Consider the following 21,361-nt stretch of genomic DNA (forward strand, 5'->3'; position numbering starts at 1 on the left):
AGTATAAAGCACTTTGGAGCGAATGGAACTATATCAGTGCTAAAGATTTCTCTTATTTTTCTCTTTACTTTGTTTTCACTGTGTATTGCCTCAGTTTCCCAAACTGTCCATCTTATCAGGCAAATGGAAAAAATTTGGGAATGCAAAGGAAGCAGGTATTAGCTGGAGCTATATTCTGTTGCTGTGCTGGCTTTTACCCAGGCAAGAGAAGAGAAGATACTAAATGAGATTAATAAGCAGACCTTTGAATAATAAAATTTTATTAAAGATACTGTATCAAAACATGAATTAGGAATTTAAAGTAATACCTTTAAAACCTAGGATGCCCCCGATGCTGTTTTACAGAGACTACAAATAATTGCTATGTTACAGCAGTCACAGCCTGCTCCAGACCCCCTTTGCATAAGTAATTTGGGTAGGCCCAGAGCGGTGCAATGTTATCCGTTAAAGCTGTGTACATTTCCCTCTTCTTGCCTTGTAGGTGTTGCAAATCCTGACAGTCCCACAGGTTTCCCATTCTCTCTGGAAGATTAGCTCCATTTCCTGTCAATGTCTTAGCTATGTTGTGTCTTCTCCCTGAAGGACTCTCCAGTGGGTTCTGTCTCTCTCCTCTTTTCATATTCACACTTGAATCGTCTTTTTTACTGTTGTTTTAAAATAGCCACAGGGCCAGACTCATGAACATCCCCAGCAGTACTGGATCCTTTAAAGGTGTGGTAACGTATTCTTGATCTCCCTTTACACTTCTACCTGTTAAAATATTTAGGAGTATATAATCAAATAAAGCATCCCAACCCACAGATACTTTAATATTTTTTCTAGCATTTGTACACTGTAGCAACTTTATAGAACTACAAAGAGAAAGGCAAGCCTAGGCACATGGCCTACACAAGCAGCACTATAGACAATATGCTAAGCATGTCAAAGAAAAGACAGTTACCTTTTCCATAACTGGTGTTCTTCGAGATGTGTTGCTCATGTCTATTCCATAATAGGTGGAATGCACATGCACCGGTACCAGAAGTTTTTCCCCTCGCAGTACCTGCAGGGGGGAGCACCTCCCCTGCAACCCTTGGAGCGGTGCCTGCGTGGCGCGGTATAAGGGTGGGCTGTGCTCCCCCCACCCTCAGTTCCTTCTTGCCAGACCACTCCGACAGAGGGGAAGGAGGGTGGTATGTGGAAGAGACATGAGCAACACATCTCGAAGAACACCAGTTACGGAAAAGGTAACTGTCTTCAAGTGATTGCTCATGTGTATTCCACAATAGGTGATTCCAAGTTATATCTGTTGGAGGTGGGTAGGAGTTCACAGGTTCTCAGGGTGAAGTACCGCCTTGCTGAACCCGGCATCATCCCAGGCCTAGGAGACGATCGCATAGTGCGAGGTGAACGTGTGAACCAAAGACCACATGGTGGCCCTACAAATGTCCTGGATGGGGACGTAGGCCACGAAGGCAGCCGACGAGGCACGCGCCCGAGTCGAGTCTGCCCTCACAATGGGCGGCAGGGAAATCCCCACCAGCTCATAACAGGAACGGATGCACAAAGTGATCCACTTAGAAAGCCGCTGAGTGGAAATCAGCTGACCCTTCGCTCGCTCAGCTGAGGTGATGAAAGTTGCGAAGACTTTCTGAACGGCTTGGTTCACTCGAGGTAGAAAGCCAGAGCTTGCCTCATGTAGAGCGTGTGGAGATGGTGTTCCTCATTAGTGGCGTGAGTCTTGGGGCAGAGGACTGGCAAAAAAAATGTCCTGACCCATGTGGTAGGTGGAGACCACCTTCGGAAGGAACACAGGGTGTGGGCGGAGCTGGACCTTGTCCTTATGAAAAACTGTATACCGCAGTTCGGAGATTAGGGCCCTGAGCTCTGAGACCCACCTGGCCAACGTGATAGCTGGAAGGCCACCTTCCACGAGAGGTGAGACCAGAAACACGTGGCCAGTGGTTCAAATGGGGCCCTCGTGAGACGAGCCAGCACCAGGTTTAGGTCCCACTGTGGAACCAGGGGCTTGGAATATGGGTAGAGACAGTCCAAACCCTTAAGGAACCGGCCAGTCATAGCAAGGGAAAATACCATGTGCCCTTGCACCAGGGATGAAAGGCCGATATGGCCGCCAAGTGTACCCTTGGTACACTTGGTACAAGGGAAATCCTGTACTGACGACTGCGCTTCGCTGGAGAGCCCAGAGAGCAGAAGCCATGACGCCTGTCTCATGGACACCACTGAGGCCATGGACCGTGCGGCCGTGTCTGCTGCATCCAAAGTGGCCTGCAGCGATGCCCTTGTAGCCGCCGTCCCTTCCTCCACGAGTGCCTTAAACTCCTTCTTATTGTGCTCCCGGAGGGAGTCCTCAAACTTGGGGAGGGATTCCCAGAGGTTAAACTCGTAGCAACCCAGGAGAGCCTGATGGTTTGGTACTCGTAGCTGAAAGCTTGACGACGAATAAACTTTTCTCCCAAAAGTATCCAGACTCCAGGAGTCTTTGTTTTTGGGGGTCGGGGACGGTTGCCCCTGCCGCTCCCGGTGGTTGACCGACTCGACCACCAAGGATTTGGGCGCCGGGGGGGGGGTATACAGATACTCGGGTCCCTTTGTGGGTACAAAGTACTTGCGCTCCACCTTTTTAGAGATGGGAGCCAACGAGGCTGGTGTTTGCCGCAGGGCATTTGAAATTCTTGCCACCCCTTCATGGAGCGGCAAGGCCACCCTGCCCGGTGCTGAAGGGGACAGCACATTGAACAGGAAGTCTGAGGGCTCTTCCATCTCCTCAGCCTAGAGATGGAGGCTCACTGCCCCCCTTTTTAGGAGGTCTTGGTCAGCCCGGTAGTCCTCCTGCGGGATGGAGCTGGGCGGGGCTGCAATCAGCTCCTCCAGAAGGGGCGACGCTGGTGCGGTGCTTTTGGTGTCATCCAGCACCGGAGGATCCACCACCTGGTCGGACTCAGGGCATGGTACCGAGGACACAGGTCCCACCGACCTTTTTTCTGGTGGTCTAAAGATAGACGCCAACAGTGCTTCCGAGGCCCAGGCCACCGAGCAAGCCCCCACTGGGGGCTGCGCTGGAGGCCATGGTGCCCACTGGTACCACTGGGCCAGCCACAACATTTGGTGCCATTGCGCTTGCTGAAGCACCGGCGGGACCGGCTGTTTGGGCTGGTTAGCTTAACCTGTAAACAGGCGGCTGTGAGGGGAGGCCGGGCTGGCACATGATCCGCTGCTGCCTCTGGACCGGGACTATCGGTGGTGCTGGGATCTATGTCGGCCATGGGACCGCGATCTCGACGCAGAGGAGCAGCACCGATGGTAGTAGCTGCTCCGTGAATGGCCTTCACGGGTGGACCTGTGTCAGTGAGACGCCAGCGATGGACACCCGGGTCTACGGTGCCTTTGCGGAGACTTGGAACGGGAGTCCGAGCGGGAATGGCGTCGATGATTGTGCCACGACAGACTGTGGTATCTCCTGCGAGACAAGGACCATTGGCGACATCCGCCACGGTCCCGTCAATATTCACTTTGTGAAGATGAGTGGTGCCGGGAGTCCCGGCACCCATCCGGACAGTCTGGCCGGCGTTGAGGGTGATCCAATTGGACTAAGCACTGAACGGTCGCTGGGCGGTGAGCAGGAACGTTCCCTCGACCGAGACTGGTACCGGGCCAGTGGCGACTGCGGTGATCCCAGCGGCGGCTTGACTCTGGAGTGTGGGGCCGACATTGGCGGAGCTCCGGGCACCGGCTTCAACATGACGTCCTTGGCTGCTTCGAGGGCTTCGGGTGTAGATGGCATCCAGACATCCGGAGAGGCCTGCTCCGAACGGGCCAGGCTGCTCAGCTCAACGTGAGTCGGAGGCCTAGGGCCCGATGGGGATCAAGGGCTACCCGACATGGGCCTAGTCTCTGTCCCAGACTTCCCACGGTGCTGTTGCGAAGAGGGAGTCTTTCTGGTCCTCTTGGCGTAGCCCGTGGATGAGGAGCGGTGCCAACTGGATGATGGTACCGGAGGGTCTCTGTGTACCGACGCTGCGGTGCCAGGTACCAGTTCGGATCGGTGTGCCGGGGTCGGGGCCAGTGCAACTCCATCAGGATGGCCCGGAGTCTAATGTTCCTTTCTTTTTTAGTCCAGGGCTTGAAAGACTTGCAGATCTTGCGCCTTTCGCTGATATGGGTTTCTCCCAAGCAGCGCAAACAATCCGCGTGTGGGTCGCTCCTTGGCATAGAACGCCTACAAGAGCCGCATGACTTAAAGCCTCGGGTGCGGGGCATGCCCCGGCCCGGGCTCAATGACTAACTAAACTAACTGAATTAGCTAACTGACCAGAGGTACTACTGAACAAACAAAGAGTTCTGGGGACGAGCTGCAGCAAATCTGGAGCTGAGCAGTTCTGATGCACCTTCACTGGCAGCAAGAAGGAACTGAGGGTGGAGGGAGTGCAGCCCCCCTCCCCTTATACCGTGCCAGACAGGCGCCGCTCCAGGGATTGCGGGGGGGTGCTAGGGGAAAAACTTCTGGCACCAGTGCATGTGGCGAGCACGCACACCTATTGTGGAATAGACATGAGCAATCTCTCGAAGAAGAAGCAAGCAAATGCAAGTTATAAGTAAAAATATGCACAAACACTTCTCTAGATAACAATTATTGCTTAAGAAAAGCATAACATCTTTTGACAGCCATAAGTAGAATCAGTGAGATGCAAAGCTATAGCAGCATATAATGCTAAATCAATATTTTTAGTCTACTGAAATGTCTGAGTCTGATCCATTTTGATCTGTAGGGGGGAAGCTTAATGTTTTTTTTTTAATCTGTCCAAACGCTGCATGCTAAACCCTGAATGCCTTGTTCTCTATTCTCCTTAATTTAGCTGGAAATCTTAGGAATGCTAAGATGCTTGAGTCAGAAAATGAATGCCTCCTTCTCTCCTTTAGGCCCACCTTGCAAGGCTCACATGCCCAGCAAAGTGCATACTGTTCCCTTTGAAGATTATTTCACAATCACTCATGTCCACGGCCAATCAGTCTGTCACATTAATTCACCAATCTTGTAATAGGATTCCAGCACTCTCTCTTTACCCCCACTTATAAGTACTGTGCTTCACAGATCTTCAATATCAAGATCAGAAATTGGTGATGGCAGTAGGGAGGCAACAGGCAAATTAAAGTCTCCAAGCCCGTTGCCAACTGTGTCCACATATCTATACAGGGGACACCATCATAGGGCCTAATCACATCAGCCACACTATCAGAGGCTCATTCACCTGCACATCTACCAATGTGATATATGCCATCATGTGCCAGCAATGCCCCTCTGCCATGTACATTGGTCAAACTGGACAGTCTCTACATAAAAGAATAAATGGACACAAATCAGATATCAAGAATTAGAACATTCAAAAACCAGTCGGAGAACATTTTAATCTCTTTGGTCATTCGATTACAGACCTAAAAGTGGCAATTCTTCAACAAAAAAACTTCAAAAACAGACTCCAGTCTTGGAATTAATTTGCAAACTGGATACAATTAACTTAGGCTTGAATAAAGGCTGGGAGTGGATGGGTCATTACACAAAGTAAAACTATTTCCCCATGTTTATTCCCCCCTCCTCCCCCCAAGTTCCTCAGACGTTCTTGTCAACTGCTGGAAATGGCCCACCTTGATTATCCTACAAAAGGTTTTTTCCCCCCCACTCTCCTGCTGGTAATAGCTCACCATACCTGATCACTCTTGTTACAGTGTGTATGGTAACACCCATTGTTTCATGTTCTCTGTGTATATAAATCTCCCCACTGTATTTTCCACTAAATGCATCCGATTAAATGAGCTGTAGCTCATGAAAGCTTATGCTCAAATAAATTTATTAATCTCTAAGGTGCCACAAGTCCTCCTTTTCTTTTTGCAAATACAGACTAACACAGCTGCTACTCTGAAACCTGTCATCTCTGGACCGGGAACCTCAGTGCCGATTGTATCCTTCCACATGACCCCACATAGTTTTGGGGTTTTTTTTACCTTATTCTCCAGACTAGAACAAACGTGGATGGTGTTTTAACTCTTAATTAATTATTGTAGTTGCCCTGAATACATTAAAATTAGATCTTGTTAATTTGTATTGAAGAAATTCTAAATTTTTTTAAAAGTCTAAAGGTTTTGATGGCAACCTTCGCCATTTTCATTTTAGAAAAGGACTGCAGCAAGTGATTAGCAGGGTTTGGCAGCCCATTTCAGTGTAGTCTTCAACATCTAGCATATGGCTCCTATGGTTATCTGCCCTGAGAGATGAAATTTCGGTTTGTTTTCCAGAGATGTAAGTAGAGTCACATGTAAGTCAGTTTTATAATACCATATGGAGACAAGTCCCAAAGGGCTTTTACTGAGCACTCTAATTCGACTCTGCTGTTGGTGCCATTACCAACTGGTGTAGTCTGTCAGCAAGGCAAAGATGGTGCTAGTTCAGGTCTGGCATATGTGGTTCTGAGTTTAAAGAAGTCTTTTGCACACTGCTTCTCCCCCATGTCCTCTTCAAACTTGGATCTTTCAATTCTTCAGAAGCTTAGATGTCCCTATTTCATTACTGCCACACAAAAGAAATGCAAGAAAAATATCAAGAGTCAGAAGCCCACACTCAGGTGCCATCCCATTATCCTTCCCACCTCTATGCTTTGTTTTTGCTTTAGATGTTACTTTTTCAGTTGTACTCACAATGGACATCAAGTTAGGGAACCATGTCACTTAAAAAGACTTTTCTCTCCCCTCACTCTCAATTAATCTTAAACATTGTCCCAAGTTTGTTCCAAAAGTGAACTTTTCATTTTGATTAAATATGTTGCCCTTCTTTCTTTTTGATCCAATTCTCAACACTTTAGTAAGGACTTGTGGTTTATGGCTTGACTTAGTGGTTAAGAGAGAGCTGCCTCCCTTCAACTGGTCTCCTCGTAGGTTGGGGCAGTCGCCCTTCTGAAAGAATGCTCCATATTTGTCTTAGTCTCTTCAGTTTGTTGTTGAGCTATGTTGTAACAATGCTATTGAACCCAAACAGGTAGCCCTACTCGGCCAAATTCAATCCTGGTGCAAGCACTTACAACTCTCCTTAAAGTCGCTGGGCCAAATGCATTTGTGACAAATGTCAGCATAAGTTAAACATCAGGCGTAAACTGTCCAGAAAACAGACATGGATTTAAACTGTAAAGATAATCCTATTTGTTGCATTTCCTGTTATTTGCCTTTTGCCCTGTTGGTGTATAAATTGCACCTTCTTGACTGTCAAATGGTGTAAGGAACACTCCTTACATCCATTACTTACATACATTTTCTGATCAACTTACACCTGATGTGTACGTTTCATCTCTGTTTAAATCACAGCTGTATTGGACCCAATATGTCTACATAACTTTCTGTATTGAATGATAGGTGATGCTTTCCAGTAGGTCTCATTGAACTGATGGATGCCTCATGACTTTGATTTGACCAGTTTACAGTTAGAGAAATGCCCTTGTTTTGTTCAGAAAAAGGGATTTATTGCATTCAAACTGAGTAAAATCATACCAAATTATTAATTTTCTCTATGAATATTAATGTTTATACAAGGAACTGGACTGATAACCTTGTAAAATCAAAGATCTCTATGTATCCACAGATCATATACAGCTCAGGCAGAAGCACTCGTAAACCTCTTTACGCCACCCCTCTAAAGTTCACAAAGCGATTTTGCAGGGACCACCTTTCGGAGTGGGAAGGTAGCATTAGTCATCATGCACATTAATGCTTGATCTTTCTGACGAGATTGCAAAAAGATTGTTGATTAGTGCCAGCTGTAGTGGTAGTTTATGTACTGGGCTGTCCCCACCAGCTCACTTTGCAAACCAGTGAACAGTTGCCATTGCTGATGATTTTAAGCCCCCTAGTGAGCTAAATGAGATTTGAACTTGCCAGCCACAGTAGAAAGCTCTGTATCCTACTACCAATCTGTAAAGTCATCCCAGTTACCCTAAGAGCAGATGTTTTCAATGAAATTAGAGCCTCAGCAGAATCTGATTCTGCAATCTTCGAATATTCAAGTCTCAACTAAACTACAGTCAATCTCTGTTTAAATAAAAGTGGACATGTTTTAACTTAACCACCAGATGGAGCCCACACAACCCTAAGGAACAGAAATATATTGACATTGGCAGAGAGAATAAATTTGTTAGTCTCTAAGGTGCCACAAGTTCTCCTGTTCTTTTGATAAACAGTGTAGCCTTCTGTAGCTTCTTAAAAATCAGAGCAAATTTGTGATCTGTTTTGCTGTTTGTAAACAAAATGAGGGGTTGGACGGACAACAAGTTGGCTCTGTATTATATATCTGTATAGCTACTTACTCTTTTTGCATACACTGCAATTATGTCAGGTCGAGGGGACAAACCTGGCCTATGCAAACATGTACAAATAATAAAAGATATTACTTAGAGATTTTCTCAAGTCTGGTGATTTAGCCAGCCAAAGAAAAATTCTAAAGGGCCATCTTCCAGAACTCAGCCAGGGAGAATAGAGGGACACAATGGATCAAAAATTTCCTTCCCCACACCACTTTCTACAGGCCAAATGGAAATCAGAGATTGAGGAAAAGTCCTATTAAAACATGTAAGGGAGATGGTGCACCCACTATGGTAACTATAGTGGCAGCAGCTTCCCATGCCCATTCTTTAATGATTCTTGAAAGGTGGGGTTCCAATTCATACACACAGCTTGTATGTTTTAAATAAATAGCCCATACGCTATCCCGCACCCTCTTGGGTTTATGCATAGGCTGCTGTCTCCTGGTGAGGGAGAAAAGCAGGCATAGGTATGGAGTTGTGGTGCGTGGAAGGTGCACAGCTAATTTAAACACACGTTGTGGGACTGGTTTGTTTTGATTAGCAGACCAAGATAGCAGACCAAGATAGTTAGTTCTGGGGCATAGAAGGCCACAGACAATTTCTGCTGTTATTTGCTCTAAGTTGCTCTGCTTCAAGCTAATTTTTAGTAGTCTGTTTGTATTTGGGGTCCTGACTACACTGTATTTGACCAGATAAATACATTCCCAAAAGGAAACTTTGTTGCACTGATCATTTAATTATTCTCACAAACAAAACAAAGCAAGGGGAATTGACTCATTATATCAGTGAATTTTCAGATATTTTAATTGACCGATTTTTCTGTTTGTGCTAATTTTTGGTTACTCAGGAGCTTTAATACCAAACATATAGGCCTGTCTGTCCTGGCAGCAGGACCCACATTAACACATGATAAACTGCAATTAAACACCGTCCTTGTTCGAAAGATGCTACTATCATTTCCCAAACCGTTATAGATCAGGCCCAATGCTGTTACTTAGGGCTAGTCTACAAGGCTTTGCTGATGCAGCTATAGCTGTATAGCTATACTGGCAGAGCCCCCTGGTGGAGTTCCAACTTATTCCGAGAAATGGAGATCTTTTGGCTGGGTACATAAATCTCCTCCCCAAATGTCATGAGCTATATTGGCAAAAGGACTCGTTGGCTGCTATAGCTGCACCTACCTAGGTTTTTTTTGCCAGCATGGCTATGTCAGTGAGGGGTGGGGGGTTTTTCACCTAGGTGTTCTGACAAAACTTTGAAACGTGGACCTGGTTGTGCGGCAGACAACGCCAGAGCTACACTACAAAGTGAATTTGTTTTGTTAACAGAACATTACAGGTGCACTCAAATGTCGGGATATGTCAGAATTAAGGCTGCCAGCATAACCTTAACTGGCTACTTGTGTAAATGCATTCCAATTCAGGCCTGGGTTGATTCATGCTACTTTAAGCATGTCTACACTTGAAACGCTACAGTGTAGACACTCGCTACAGCGACAGAAGAGGTTTTTCCATTGTTCTAGTTAATCCACCTCCCCGAGAGGCAGTAGTTAGGTCGATGGAAGAATTGGAGGGATGGATTTTTTATACCCCTGAGATTAGCTATGCTAATGTAAGATTTCAGTGTAGACCAGCCCATAATATCTCATACAAAGTTTTCTACAATTTTAGAAGCACATACATAGTAGGAAAATAAAGCTGTACAAATCCTCGTCTGAGGGAAACAGGAGGGAGTATAATCTCTCTGGAATTATTCAGCTCCAGGCCCTTCCAGGGATTTGGGGGCCCTATCTGTGGAGAGAGGGAGGAGATCACGTTTTTCTGCCCGTCAGTTTTGAAGCAGAGTTAACTCTGATAACCACTTCTACTTGTGGTAGCAAGGAGGAAAGAAAGGAGGAAATGGAAGGTGCCTATTGTAGTGTTGCCAACTAACTCTTGTCATTTTATCATTTGTTTCTTAAACCACTAGCTCCCAGATTCATGTGAAAGTAAAAATCTCATACATATCTAAATAAAAAAAAAACTCATGAGTTTTAAGTCAATTTTTGAATGCTTGAGGTTGGCAATACTGATGTCACAACAACTGTAGCAATATGGCTCCACTGAAAACACTCTGCCCTGAAGCTGAGGAGACAGGTAAGGGAGCTCAAAAGTAGTGCAGACACACTTTGCTTCCAGTGAATTCCTATGATCCGAACAGATCTCTAGGGGTTTGGGAATTTGGGGACAGAACCTTCTCATTTCATCCGAGGGGCCTTATGCCAATTACAGAATCTCATTAATTTTTTTTACTCACCTCCTGCTGCATAATATCTAGGACTAAATTCTTATTCAGCACTTAGGCAAAACTCTCACTGATGTGAATGGCTAATTAGCTTGCGTAAAAGCTGAGCGAAGGCACCGGGACTGGACATAGAGATCAAAGTTCTTTCATGAACTGCAAGAACTAGCTTTTTTCTCCCACAGGAAGTGCTAAAAGCAGCATTGTTTTTGTGGTTGTATCTACATGAAGACTTCTGGTGTAGTATTTTCAAAGAAATTAGCAAAGGATGAAGGCTTCTTGTTTCCCCATTAAAGATATGAATGAAGAAGAATTAAAATAAGGTGTAAAGAAATCAATCCTACTATGAGACAGGCCCATATTTTTAAAGTGACCACTAACTGTGTGTATTTCATTTGATGCCCTTCGGTGCTGATTATCAGAAGTGCCTCCATTGACTTCAGATAGAGTTGAGGGTGCTCAACACTTCTGAAATTCAGGCCTTTGTGACCTGAATTTGGGGACAAGTTGGGCACTCCAGATAAATGGCCAGGTGAAAACCTGCGCCTTAGGTAATCAGCTAGTGATTTCTCATCCCATGAATGTATGACATTTTTCTTAAATATGCTCATGTAAAACTCCCTAATATAGTTACAGTTCCCAACATTCATAAAGAATGCACACAGAAAAGTATCACCGCTGGAAGCAGTCTCGCTGGAAGTATAATGCACAATATTGTTTCCCTGCTAGTTCTTGAGAAAATATTATGAGCTATTTGTAGACAAAAATGACATGAAGAAAGACAGATTCCAGCAACATTTCCACTGAATGCTGGCACCAGTTCACGCAAGCCTATGAAAAGCAGCAAAGGCTGTTTGTTTCAGTGCTGAATATTTTTGTCAAGATGAATCCATTCCTGAACCATGCTGTCTCTTTCTCTGTTACAAATTAAGATTTTTTCTTTTCGGAAAAAAAGGTTCACAATTTATTTCAGCGTCATGGCAGTGACTCTGTAGATAAGACTGGAGAAGATATTTAATTTATAACTTCTATTTTCACCCTTTTCTAACCTCTTCCTCCTCAAAATCCTTTTGCACTGAAATGTCTCAAGAATAGTTAGCAGAAAGATGACTTTTTTTGAAGTTGGAAGAAAATCAGGAAAGTAATTTACAGTCACTAAGAACAGCAAGAGCTTTTAAAAATGTGTTCCTAATTTTTTAAAATTAGCTTTTAGCTTAAAGCCAGCTTATTTTAAAAGTTCAAAATAGCCATTCGCTTCGTCCTGTGGGGGCACGTCTTGAAAACAACTGGGTTAGAATTAAGAAAGTTAGAAAAGTTTTGATTCTTAACCCCTATTAGATAGGTGAGCCCCTAAGAGCCCCTATCTTGCAACTAACAGATATGAAGCTGCTATTACATGTATCTTCTTAACTTCCATAAGGTACTTATCCCCTCTGAGCCTCAACAGTTATGCCATCAGAGTTGTAGGGGATGAAAACCTCCCCTTCCCACTGAGTGAATGTGTGTGTTGGTGGGGGGGATGTTATCCAGCATATAGCAAGAGAACAAAAAAGGCTCCCCAGACCATATCTGAAGGGTAAGTTGAATAGAGAAAGGGATTATGTACAGGTCTCTCTGCCCTTTATGCAGATTTGGTGGCTTTTCCCCATGTCAAGAGAGTGGGTATGTGTACAGAGACAGAGACTTGTTAATCATGTATATGAGGCAGATCCATGTGTAAGAACCATTCCTGTCAGGTGTTTAAATTAATAGCTTAGCTGCAAGGAAACCATTACAAACAAGTTCTTAAAAATGTGAAACTGCCTGTGCAGTACCAAACCTACAGCTGGCTTAACAGCATTTGTTATATTTAACAGCTCATTCCAGATCATTACAAACTCCCTGTTTAGCTCTCAGTAAGTCCTGAGAGCAGAGATGTGGTTGCCAGTAAAATTTTTTTCAAAGTTGCAACCCACACCACTGCCAGGATGTGGAAAGCAGCAGCAGGAGAACAGTGAGAAATCACCGGACATAGGAATAACAAAGCACCCAGAGATACAGGGGTGGGAGAGGCAGAGAATCAAGAGAGTGTTCATTTTCCTTTGGAAAAATAATTAACTATTAGTCTTTTTTAAAACATGGTCCTACATGTATATAGCGCCTTTTATCTGCAAAGATCCCAAGCAATTTACAGTATTACATATATACAGTCTAAACATGCATAGGATTCCAGTTAGTATAGGAAGTGGATACAGAGAAACTATGGCAAGAAGAATAAAACTATAAGTGTGATAAACAGAACTCTACATCAAGAATTTCTGTTCCTCCTTCACTGTCTTTCAAGTAACAATGAGATTTCCAGGGATTTGTTTTTGTTTTACTGAAAATGTTTCAACACTCTTTAGTACTGTATTTGCTTTTTGAGCATCTGTCTCCTCAATGGGGTGTTTTTTTAAAACACTACACTACCACTGTGGGGGAGCAGGAACACGGTAATTTTGTATTTATTGCATCCATATCATTATGTCCTCTGAAGAACATTCCACTGCCCTTAGTCAGCATTATTAAATGGTCTGCATACTCTTGTTTAGCTCCCTTTCACCCACTCTCTTGTCTCATTGGCACAATTTTAATTTTTTTCTCTTCTCTTGCCATTCTAATCCTCTCTATCAGCCACTCCAGGCCTTTCTTTCAGCTTTCTCCTGCTGTTCTTATACCTGCTTTCATAGAATCATAGAACTGGAAGGGACCTCAAGATGTCATCTAGCCCACTTCCTTGCACTCAAGGCAGTAGTAAGTATGATCTAGAGACCATCCCTGATAGGTGTTTGTCCAATCTGCGCTTAAAAATCCCTAATGATGGAGATTCCACAACCTCCCTAGGCAATGTATTCCAGTGCTTAACCACTCTGACAGTTAGGAAGTTTTTCCTAATGTCCAACCTAAACCACCCTTGTTGCAATTTAAGCCCACTGCTTCTTGTCCTATCCTCAGAGGTTAAGAAGAACAATTTTTCCTCCCTGCTCCTTGTAACAATCTTTTATGTACTTTAAAACTGTTATCATGCCCCCTTCTCCAGACTAAACAAACACAATTTTTTCAATCTTCCCTCATAGGTCATGTTTTCTAGACCTTTAATAATTTTTGTTGCTCTTCTCTGGACTTTCTCCAATTTGTCCACATCTTTCCTGAAATGGGGCACCCACAACTGGACACAATACTTCAATTGGGGCCTAATCAGCATGGAGCAGAGCAGAAGAATTACTTCTCGTGTCTTGCTTACAACACTCCTGCTAATACATCCCAGAATGATGTTTGCTTTTTTTACAACAGCGTTACACTGTTGACTCATATTTAGCTTGTGATCCAATATGACCCCCAGATCTCTTTCTGAAGTACTCCTTCCTAGGCAGTCATTTCCCATTTTATATGTGAGCAACTGATTGTTCCTTCCTACGTGGAGTACTTTGCATTTGTCTTTATGAATTTCATCCTATTTACTTCAGACTTTCTCCATTTTTTCCAGATCATTCTGAGTTTGAATCCTATCCTCCAAAGCACTTGCAACCCCTCCCAGCTTGGTATCGTCCACAAATTTTATAAGTCTATCACGACAACAGTGTTTCTTCCCATCTCTCCCACAGCCCAGTTGTAGTACTCCCTGATTTGTCCTTACTCCCTTTGATTTGTTCACAGGAACTCTTGATTCTTTTCATTCCCTCTTGGACCTTCCCAACCATTCTGTGCTTCTTCGCCTGGTCTTCTCTGAACTTCTCTATGATACTTCAATTCACTCTCCTGGATCACAAAGTGAGCATTATTTCCAGTGCACATATGTGTAAACTCAGAGAAATTCTGGTTCTTCCACTGCCCAAGCTGGTAAAAGCTGGGAGTGCATCAAATCATCCTCCAGCAAATTCCTCTGATTGAAAGAGAAGTGTTGGAGGGCTTTAGAGAGAACTGAAGAATGCCTCACTGAGAAGGGAAAGGCCACTACACCACAGCTTGCAATGGGAAAACGGTGGTATTCTGGGGAATCACTGAAAAAACACAGTATGTACAATGGGACAACTCAATTCACAAATTAAAACCTCCTCTGCCATTGTGGCTCATCCACAGTAGGTATCAAACTGTGTAAAACATGGTTTTAACAGGTTCAGGCAAACACGCATCAAACATGGCTCCTGTCCCAATACAGAGAGGTCTATGAATCACTCTTTTAGCTCTTTGGTTTATTCTGGGATAATCTGTTAGCTACTGTGTTTCATCCTCTAAATTTTCCGGTCCATTTTCAGTCCTCTGGCCCAGTGCAATCTTTTATCTAAGCTTTGCTGTGTCACAACAGCCCACCCAGCACAAAAGTCTGTTTTATACTTAGTACACAAACTGCAATAAGAGTTTGGTGCCACAGTGAGTTAGTAATCCAGGCTGAAAGCTCTCCCAGCCAAGTTGAGTCATACTCACTCTCTGTTCCTTCAGGCATCTGTGGGACATTTTATCCACTCCCCCTCCTTTGGGATTTTTTTCCCTCCACTTCCCACTACACTATTCTAATTTGGTCTCTGCTCCTGTGCTGTTCCAATCTTTGCCTGGCATCCCCCACAGCATTCCAAATCTCTCAGCGCACCCCAGGCCACAATACTCTTCTTTCAACTCTGCTGCACATACAAGTTCTCTCTTAGTTCCCTTGGCTGCTCTCTCAGCTCAGTTGGAATTTGTATATCAAGAGGTAACTCAAATGTCTGAGAATCTGTATGTGACCTAAACACTTCATAAAAATATTGCCATTACAATGTCTCAGTGATAAGTAATTATTTTTCAAACACCATTCTACTCGTTACTTTGAAATTTCGTTTTCCAGTGTACAAGATGGCTGGTTCTCTCAGCCACCCCCTTACAACCAATTACCGACACAAAAACAGCATTGACACCGGCCAACGTGGTTGTTCTCTGGACTGACATGTTAAGTTTCAGCTCAATGTGGCTTGGGATGGAAGTATTATAAATCTCTGGGAAAAAAACCAAATCTTTGGAATAATGGAAACATTAGCATGCATTAATGTTAGGGGTGCTGTTCAGTGCCACTCTCATTGACTTCTGTGGGATTTTGGAGTATAAAAGAAATGCAGTTTTTACAGTACTTTTTGTATGTGAAATGCTGAAGCCCCAATGCTATAATTAGATCCATGCGCTCAGGTCTGATAGCAGGTCCAGGACCCAAGTTTTCCTTTTCCTTCAGTGTATTAGGCTCCAGCTTGAAAGACATTCACATTGTTTGTTTACAAATCTAAAACTCGGTTCTAATTGAATATAAAACCAGAAATTTGATATAGTATCTGAAAATACTCATTTGATTAAGTAGCTATATGCAATTTTTAGGTGAACTTTATCCATTTATTTATATATTCTGACATTCTGTTTTATGAGCTATAAATTAATCAGTCTGAAAAATGGCAAGGTTTCAAAACTTATCCCTGGCAATTATACTCTAGTTAGAGCACTGGACTGAGACTCAGGAGACCTAGATTCTATTCCCAGCTCTGCCACTGGCCTACGAGGAGACCTTTGGCAAGTCACTTCCCCACTCTGTGCCTCAGTTTCCCCATCTGTAAAATAGTGAAATGGTATTGACTTTTTTTTGTGAAGCACTTTGAAATCTGCTGATGAAAAGCACTATATAAGTAGGTGTTGTTATTGTTTCTTCAAATGCTCTTTGTTCACCACTGCTTATCACAGATTTCATCATTAACAACCATGCAGTTAGTATTTGTTTATACAGCTGGTGTCTAAGATTCCACCCCCTGACCCACAGTTGTACTTTCAAAGACTAAGTTGCCTCAGCTGACACGCAGTGGTTTTTTACTGCATTAAAATAAAACAGATAAGCTCTCTATGTTAGGGTTTCACTAGATTCAAAGAGGTCTGTATGTGAGAAGGTTCTGAAAGGCCATAAAACATCTTTGCTGCACTTATTAAGAAAGCTCAGCAGTCTCTTCACACTCAACAGTCAGATACCGTTGTGATGAGTAGGTTATAAATACTCAGGCAGATACAGACAGGCAACTGAAGGGAAGCATTACTGCATCGGAAGTACCCATTTCAATACTGCTAGAATATCGAGCATGGAAAATGGCTGTTCAGGTGGGAATTCTTTGATTTTATATACTGTAGTCTTAATTCTCTCTTTCTTCCTTTGTCCATATCATTGCAGCCTTGCTTGGTTTTACTTCGCCTACCTAACCCGACCAGCATTCCTGGGGATGTGAATCTCAATAAAGATGCTAAGAATCTGAATACTAGGACAGCTAGCACTGTGCTGACTGTAGAGTCACAAAGCAAAGAATTATTCCTTGGCATCAGTTTTCATTTTTTAAATTGATTTTGATAGTAGGAATGATTATGCTCCTGCATATTAATTGCTACATGATGTAAAATTTCACATGAAGAAACAACACTTGTAAATACTGAAGCACTCATCGGATGGACATGAAACTAAGAACTGTTTAATAGAAGTCAGTTCAGGGGTAACATTTGTGCTTTCAATCTACAGTTTAAAAATAATGATTTGTATCGTATCTACTTAGTAAAATGATAAAATTAAAAACAGAAATTGCTAGTAGGCAACAGTGAAAATGTAATAATTAAACACTTAAAAGATATATACTTAATGACCCTACAACAAAGACACCTATGATTAAAAGGGTCTTTACACAAAGACTTGTTTTCAACAATTCATTCAATTTTTGTCTGCTATATTGTATGCCTTGCTTTGGTGTTCCCACTGCTGTCTATTTAATGCTTGTTTTACAGTATGTTTGTGCTTATGTTCTTTTCAAATGCTTGGCATTATAGTGAGATCTCATATCTTTTCTCAAATTAAATTTTGCTCCACATACTCCACATGTATACAGATGAACATCCATGTGCTGCTCCAGTTGTTCGTTATTTGGGAATATCTGAAAGCAGACCTGGCATATAGTCTCTCCAGCTGATAAATGAGATATCATATGCCGTACATGGTCATGTTTTCTGAAGTTTCCTTGATCACAAATGGAACAGACATACCTGGCCATGCCTTTGTGCATATCATTGTGGAGCCGCAGCTGACGTTCTCTTAAAAACTGCTTTCCACATGTCTGGCAAACAAATTGTTTTTCCTTGGTATGAACAGTGTAATGTTCCCGTAAGTGACAACGCTGATAAAATCCTTTCCCACAAAGATTGCAGAAATGCTTGCGTCTGTGATCTCTTTCATTCTCTTCCATAATAGCATTCTTAAACAGATCTTGCTCTAGGCAGTTTGACATATGTTCAACAACTAGAGTTTCAGTTTCAAAACGCTGACCACAATTAGGACATCGGAAAGGACAGGCAGAATGCTTATATAACTGTTTGTTTGGAAGACTGTTCATTTGGAAATGACTGTCCCTGAAGTCCTCCAATATCTCTGCAAACATCATATCCCTTATTTCAGACTGTTCCTCGGGATTCTCTTCTAAGTCCATTTTTTCCTCAGCATTTCTTATACCATTCATTGTCAGATCCTGGGGTTCTCCACATGTCTGTGCATGATCCTGTAACTGTCTACCCTTGACCAATATTTGGCCACATTTGCCACACGCACATATATTTTCTATGTGTTTAGATAAATAATGAGCAGATAGATCTTCCTCTGTAATTGTTAGCCCACACAGTTCACAGGGCGCATTCTCCGCATCTTCCTGCACTGGGGGGGCTTTCCTGTTAAGATGCCTTGCGTTTTTTAAACACTTTCTTGCATTCTCATCTATAGACAACCGGGGTTTTAGAGTTTTTCGAGAATGTCTCTTTTCATTGATCTCTTCTGCAACATAATATCTGTAAAGTGGCTCTTCCTGTTCATCATCTAATTCATCATTGTCAGTAGATTCGTTACAGTCTTTATCGGTCACTTTAATAATGTTAAAATCTTTCAGTTCATCTTCTGGGTTATCCTCTGGTTCCATCTTGATGATAATTCTTTTCCTCTCAGTGGCTCTACTTCCTTCTTCACCGGACGTCTCAGATGCAACTATACTACTTTTCCTGCTTGTTATGTTTGACACTGGAGATGAAGAGTCATCGGCTGCTTGACTGGTATCCCCTTTATAGTTCTCTGATTGCGCAGACAGTATTTTAGAAGTAGCGTCTTTTTCACTAAAGTCAATTTTTTCAATACCATAAAACCTGGTATTTTGGTATGAATGCCTATTCGTGCATGTTAACACATGCTCATCCAGTAACTTTTCACAGCTAAAACTAAACCCACAGCTGTCACAGGTAAAGCTTCTTCCAAAGCGGCGTGAATGTGACACACGATCTTTTGTGTTAGAGAATTTGGACATGGTGCTTTTTTTGCAAACATCAAACAGTTGTTCAGGAAAACTGCCCAGCTGCAAAGCTTCTTCATCCGGCTCCTTGTTATGGGAGGTGTTTACAGTTGAACTTGGTGGCTCCATACACCACCTGTTTACTTCACTGCCATTTCTAGTAAGTGTGTCTTCATACATTCTCACACCAAATATCATTTTACTATTCTGTGTACTAGAAGCAGAAGATGAACACTTTAAATTAGAGGAGTCTGTATCTTGTATATCTTCTAAACATTCAGGCACGTTATATAACTGTAGATAGTTCATTGCCACTTTAAATTGCTCAAAGTTGGTAGGGGCCGTCATAATTTTTCCTAAATACATAAACTGTAATATCAGATCAAAGCATTCAGCACTGATCTTCATGTTGCTGAGATTCAGTTGGGCTGTGGTGTGTTGGTGGTTCATAAAAAACATCCTAAAATAAGAGCTGCAGGCAGCTAGGACCGCTTTGTGTGCTTGAAAATAAATATCATCAATAGCAATGCAGCAGTCACAGAGAAAACCCCACTCTCTTTGGTTGTTTAGCTGCTGAAGGACATATGTGCTGTGGCTGGTACTTGCCATCTTGTATTCCGATTACAGTCCTGTGGAAAAAAAGAAAAAGAAAAGAAAAGAAATATTTAGTTATAAGCACAGAAAGTAAGAGGGAGCTTATTTTAATACAGAGGACAATTGTTAAGAACTTCAATTTGGGTCCAAAATTTTATATTCTTACTATTTTTATAATCTGATTGGAAAGGTCTTCCTGGAGACAAATACCTACTAAAGAAAATCCAGTAAACTGGTGCCAAGAAAAATAAAAATATCCACTATTCCATTCTCCCTCTGCTGGATTTGCAGTACCAGTTAACTAATAAACTTTACTGCCACACCTGTACTGATCTCAACAATACTGCGGCTAGTACAAAAATCGGAAAGTAAACCACAAAGAAATATGGCCAAGATTTTCAAACGTGACACAGATTTTGGGTACCCAACTTGAGATACTTTAAAGGGGCCTGGTTTTCAGAAAGTGCTGAGCATCCATCCAGTGAAAATCAGGGTCCTTTAATGTGTCTCAAGTTGGACAACTGTGACATAGGATGGTTTGGCGATGATGCTGCATTGTCATGGAGGAAACACAGGTTTAATTACTATTCTTTCCCGCCTAGGCTATCAGGAGGCTGGGAGAACCATGGAAACAATATGAGCAATCCTTAAAGAGGAGGAAATGTTCCACACTGCCCAAAACATCCACTATGGCCATTTAAAGAGCAGCATTTATGGATCACTAATGTTACCCAGGCCTTGGCTGGAAGCTGGATGGCTGCAGTAGGAGTATATATATTATCATGGCACCCAGGGGCTCCAGTCATGGACCAAGACCCCTGTCAAGGTTCCTTCCCCACTCTGAACTCTGGGGTACAGATGTAGGGACCTGCAAGACCCCCTAAGCTTATTCTTACCAGCTTAGGTTAAAAACTTCCCCAAGATACAAACTTTGCCTTGTCCTTGAACAGTATGCTGCCACCACCAAGCATTTTAAACAAAGAAGAGGGAAAGAGACCACTTGGAGACGTCTTCCCCCAAAATATCCCCCCAAGCCCTACACCCCCTTTCCTGGGGAAGGCTTGATAAGAATCCTCACCAATTGGTACAGGTGAACACAGACCTAAACCCTTAGATCTTAAGAACAATGAAAAATCAATCAGGTTCTTAAAAGAAGAATTTTATTTAAAGAAAAGGTAAAAGAATCACCTCTGTAAAATCAGGACGATAAATACTTTACAGGGCAATCAGATTCAAAACACAGAGAATCCCTCTAGGCAAAACCTTAAGTTACAAAAAGACAGAAAAACAGGAATACACATTCCCTCCAGCACAGTGAATTTTACAAGCCATTAAACACAAGAAAATCTAACGCATTTTCTAGCTAGATTACTTACTAACTTTACAGGAGTTGGAAGACTTGCCAGGAACAGATCAAGGATGTAAAGGTATCACACAGACAGACAGACAAAAGCCTTTCCCCCCACCTCCAGATTTGAAAGTATCTTGTCCCCTCATTGGTCATTTTGGGTCAGGTGCCAGCGAGGTTACCTTAGCTTCTTAACCCTTTACAGGTGAAAGGATTTTGCCTCTGGCCAGGAGCGATTGTATAGCACTGTATACAGAAAGGCGGTTACCCTTCCCTTTATATTTATGACAACCCCATTGTGCTAGGTGCTGCACAAATACAGAACAAAAAAGCCCCTGTAGGAACAGAGAGAGACTCCTGATGAGTGGGTCAGGGACAAGGAAGATTTCCCTCTCCAAACTGAAAGCTGAGCAGGAAGGAAATACCCTGATATGCTACTCCGATCTGATTAGCAAAGTGACACCAATTGT

General features: G+C 42.9%; 1 protein-coding gene across 6 annotated transcripts in view; it reads right to left on the reverse strand.

The window, feature by feature from the left end:
• Positions 1–243: 243 nt before the first annotated feature.
• The window catches only part of ZBTB1 (zinc finger and BTB domain containing 1), a 30,314-nt gene continuing 9,196 nt past the window's right edge, over positions 244–21,361 (reverse strand). For 2 of the 6 annotated variants that reach the window (XM_043547911.1, XM_037901102.2), the window contains exons 2-3: positions 17,667–19,578; positions 244–750 (exon numbers count right to left, since the gene is read on the reverse strand). In XM_043547911.1, coding sequence (XP_043403846.1) covers positions 747–750; positions 17,667–19,558 — 1,896 coding nt within the window. In that variant the 5' untranslated portion in view covers positions 19,559–19,578 and the 3' untranslated portion in view covers positions 244–746. Of the gene's footprint in view, positions 751–6,331; positions 6,563–17,082; positions 19,579–21,361 lie in introns of those variants that run through there. The other 4 variants (XM_037901099.2, XM_007067999.4, XM_037901101.2 and 1 more) reach the window with 3 other exon arrangements.

The sequence above is a fragment of the Chelonia mydas genome, chromosome 6 (genome assembly GCF_015237465.2).
Source record: "Chelonia mydas isolate rCheMyd1 chromosome 6, rCheMyd1.pri.v2, whole genome shotgun sequence".
NCBI lineage: Eukaryota > Metazoa > Chordata > Testudines > Cheloniidae > Chelonia > Chelonia mydas.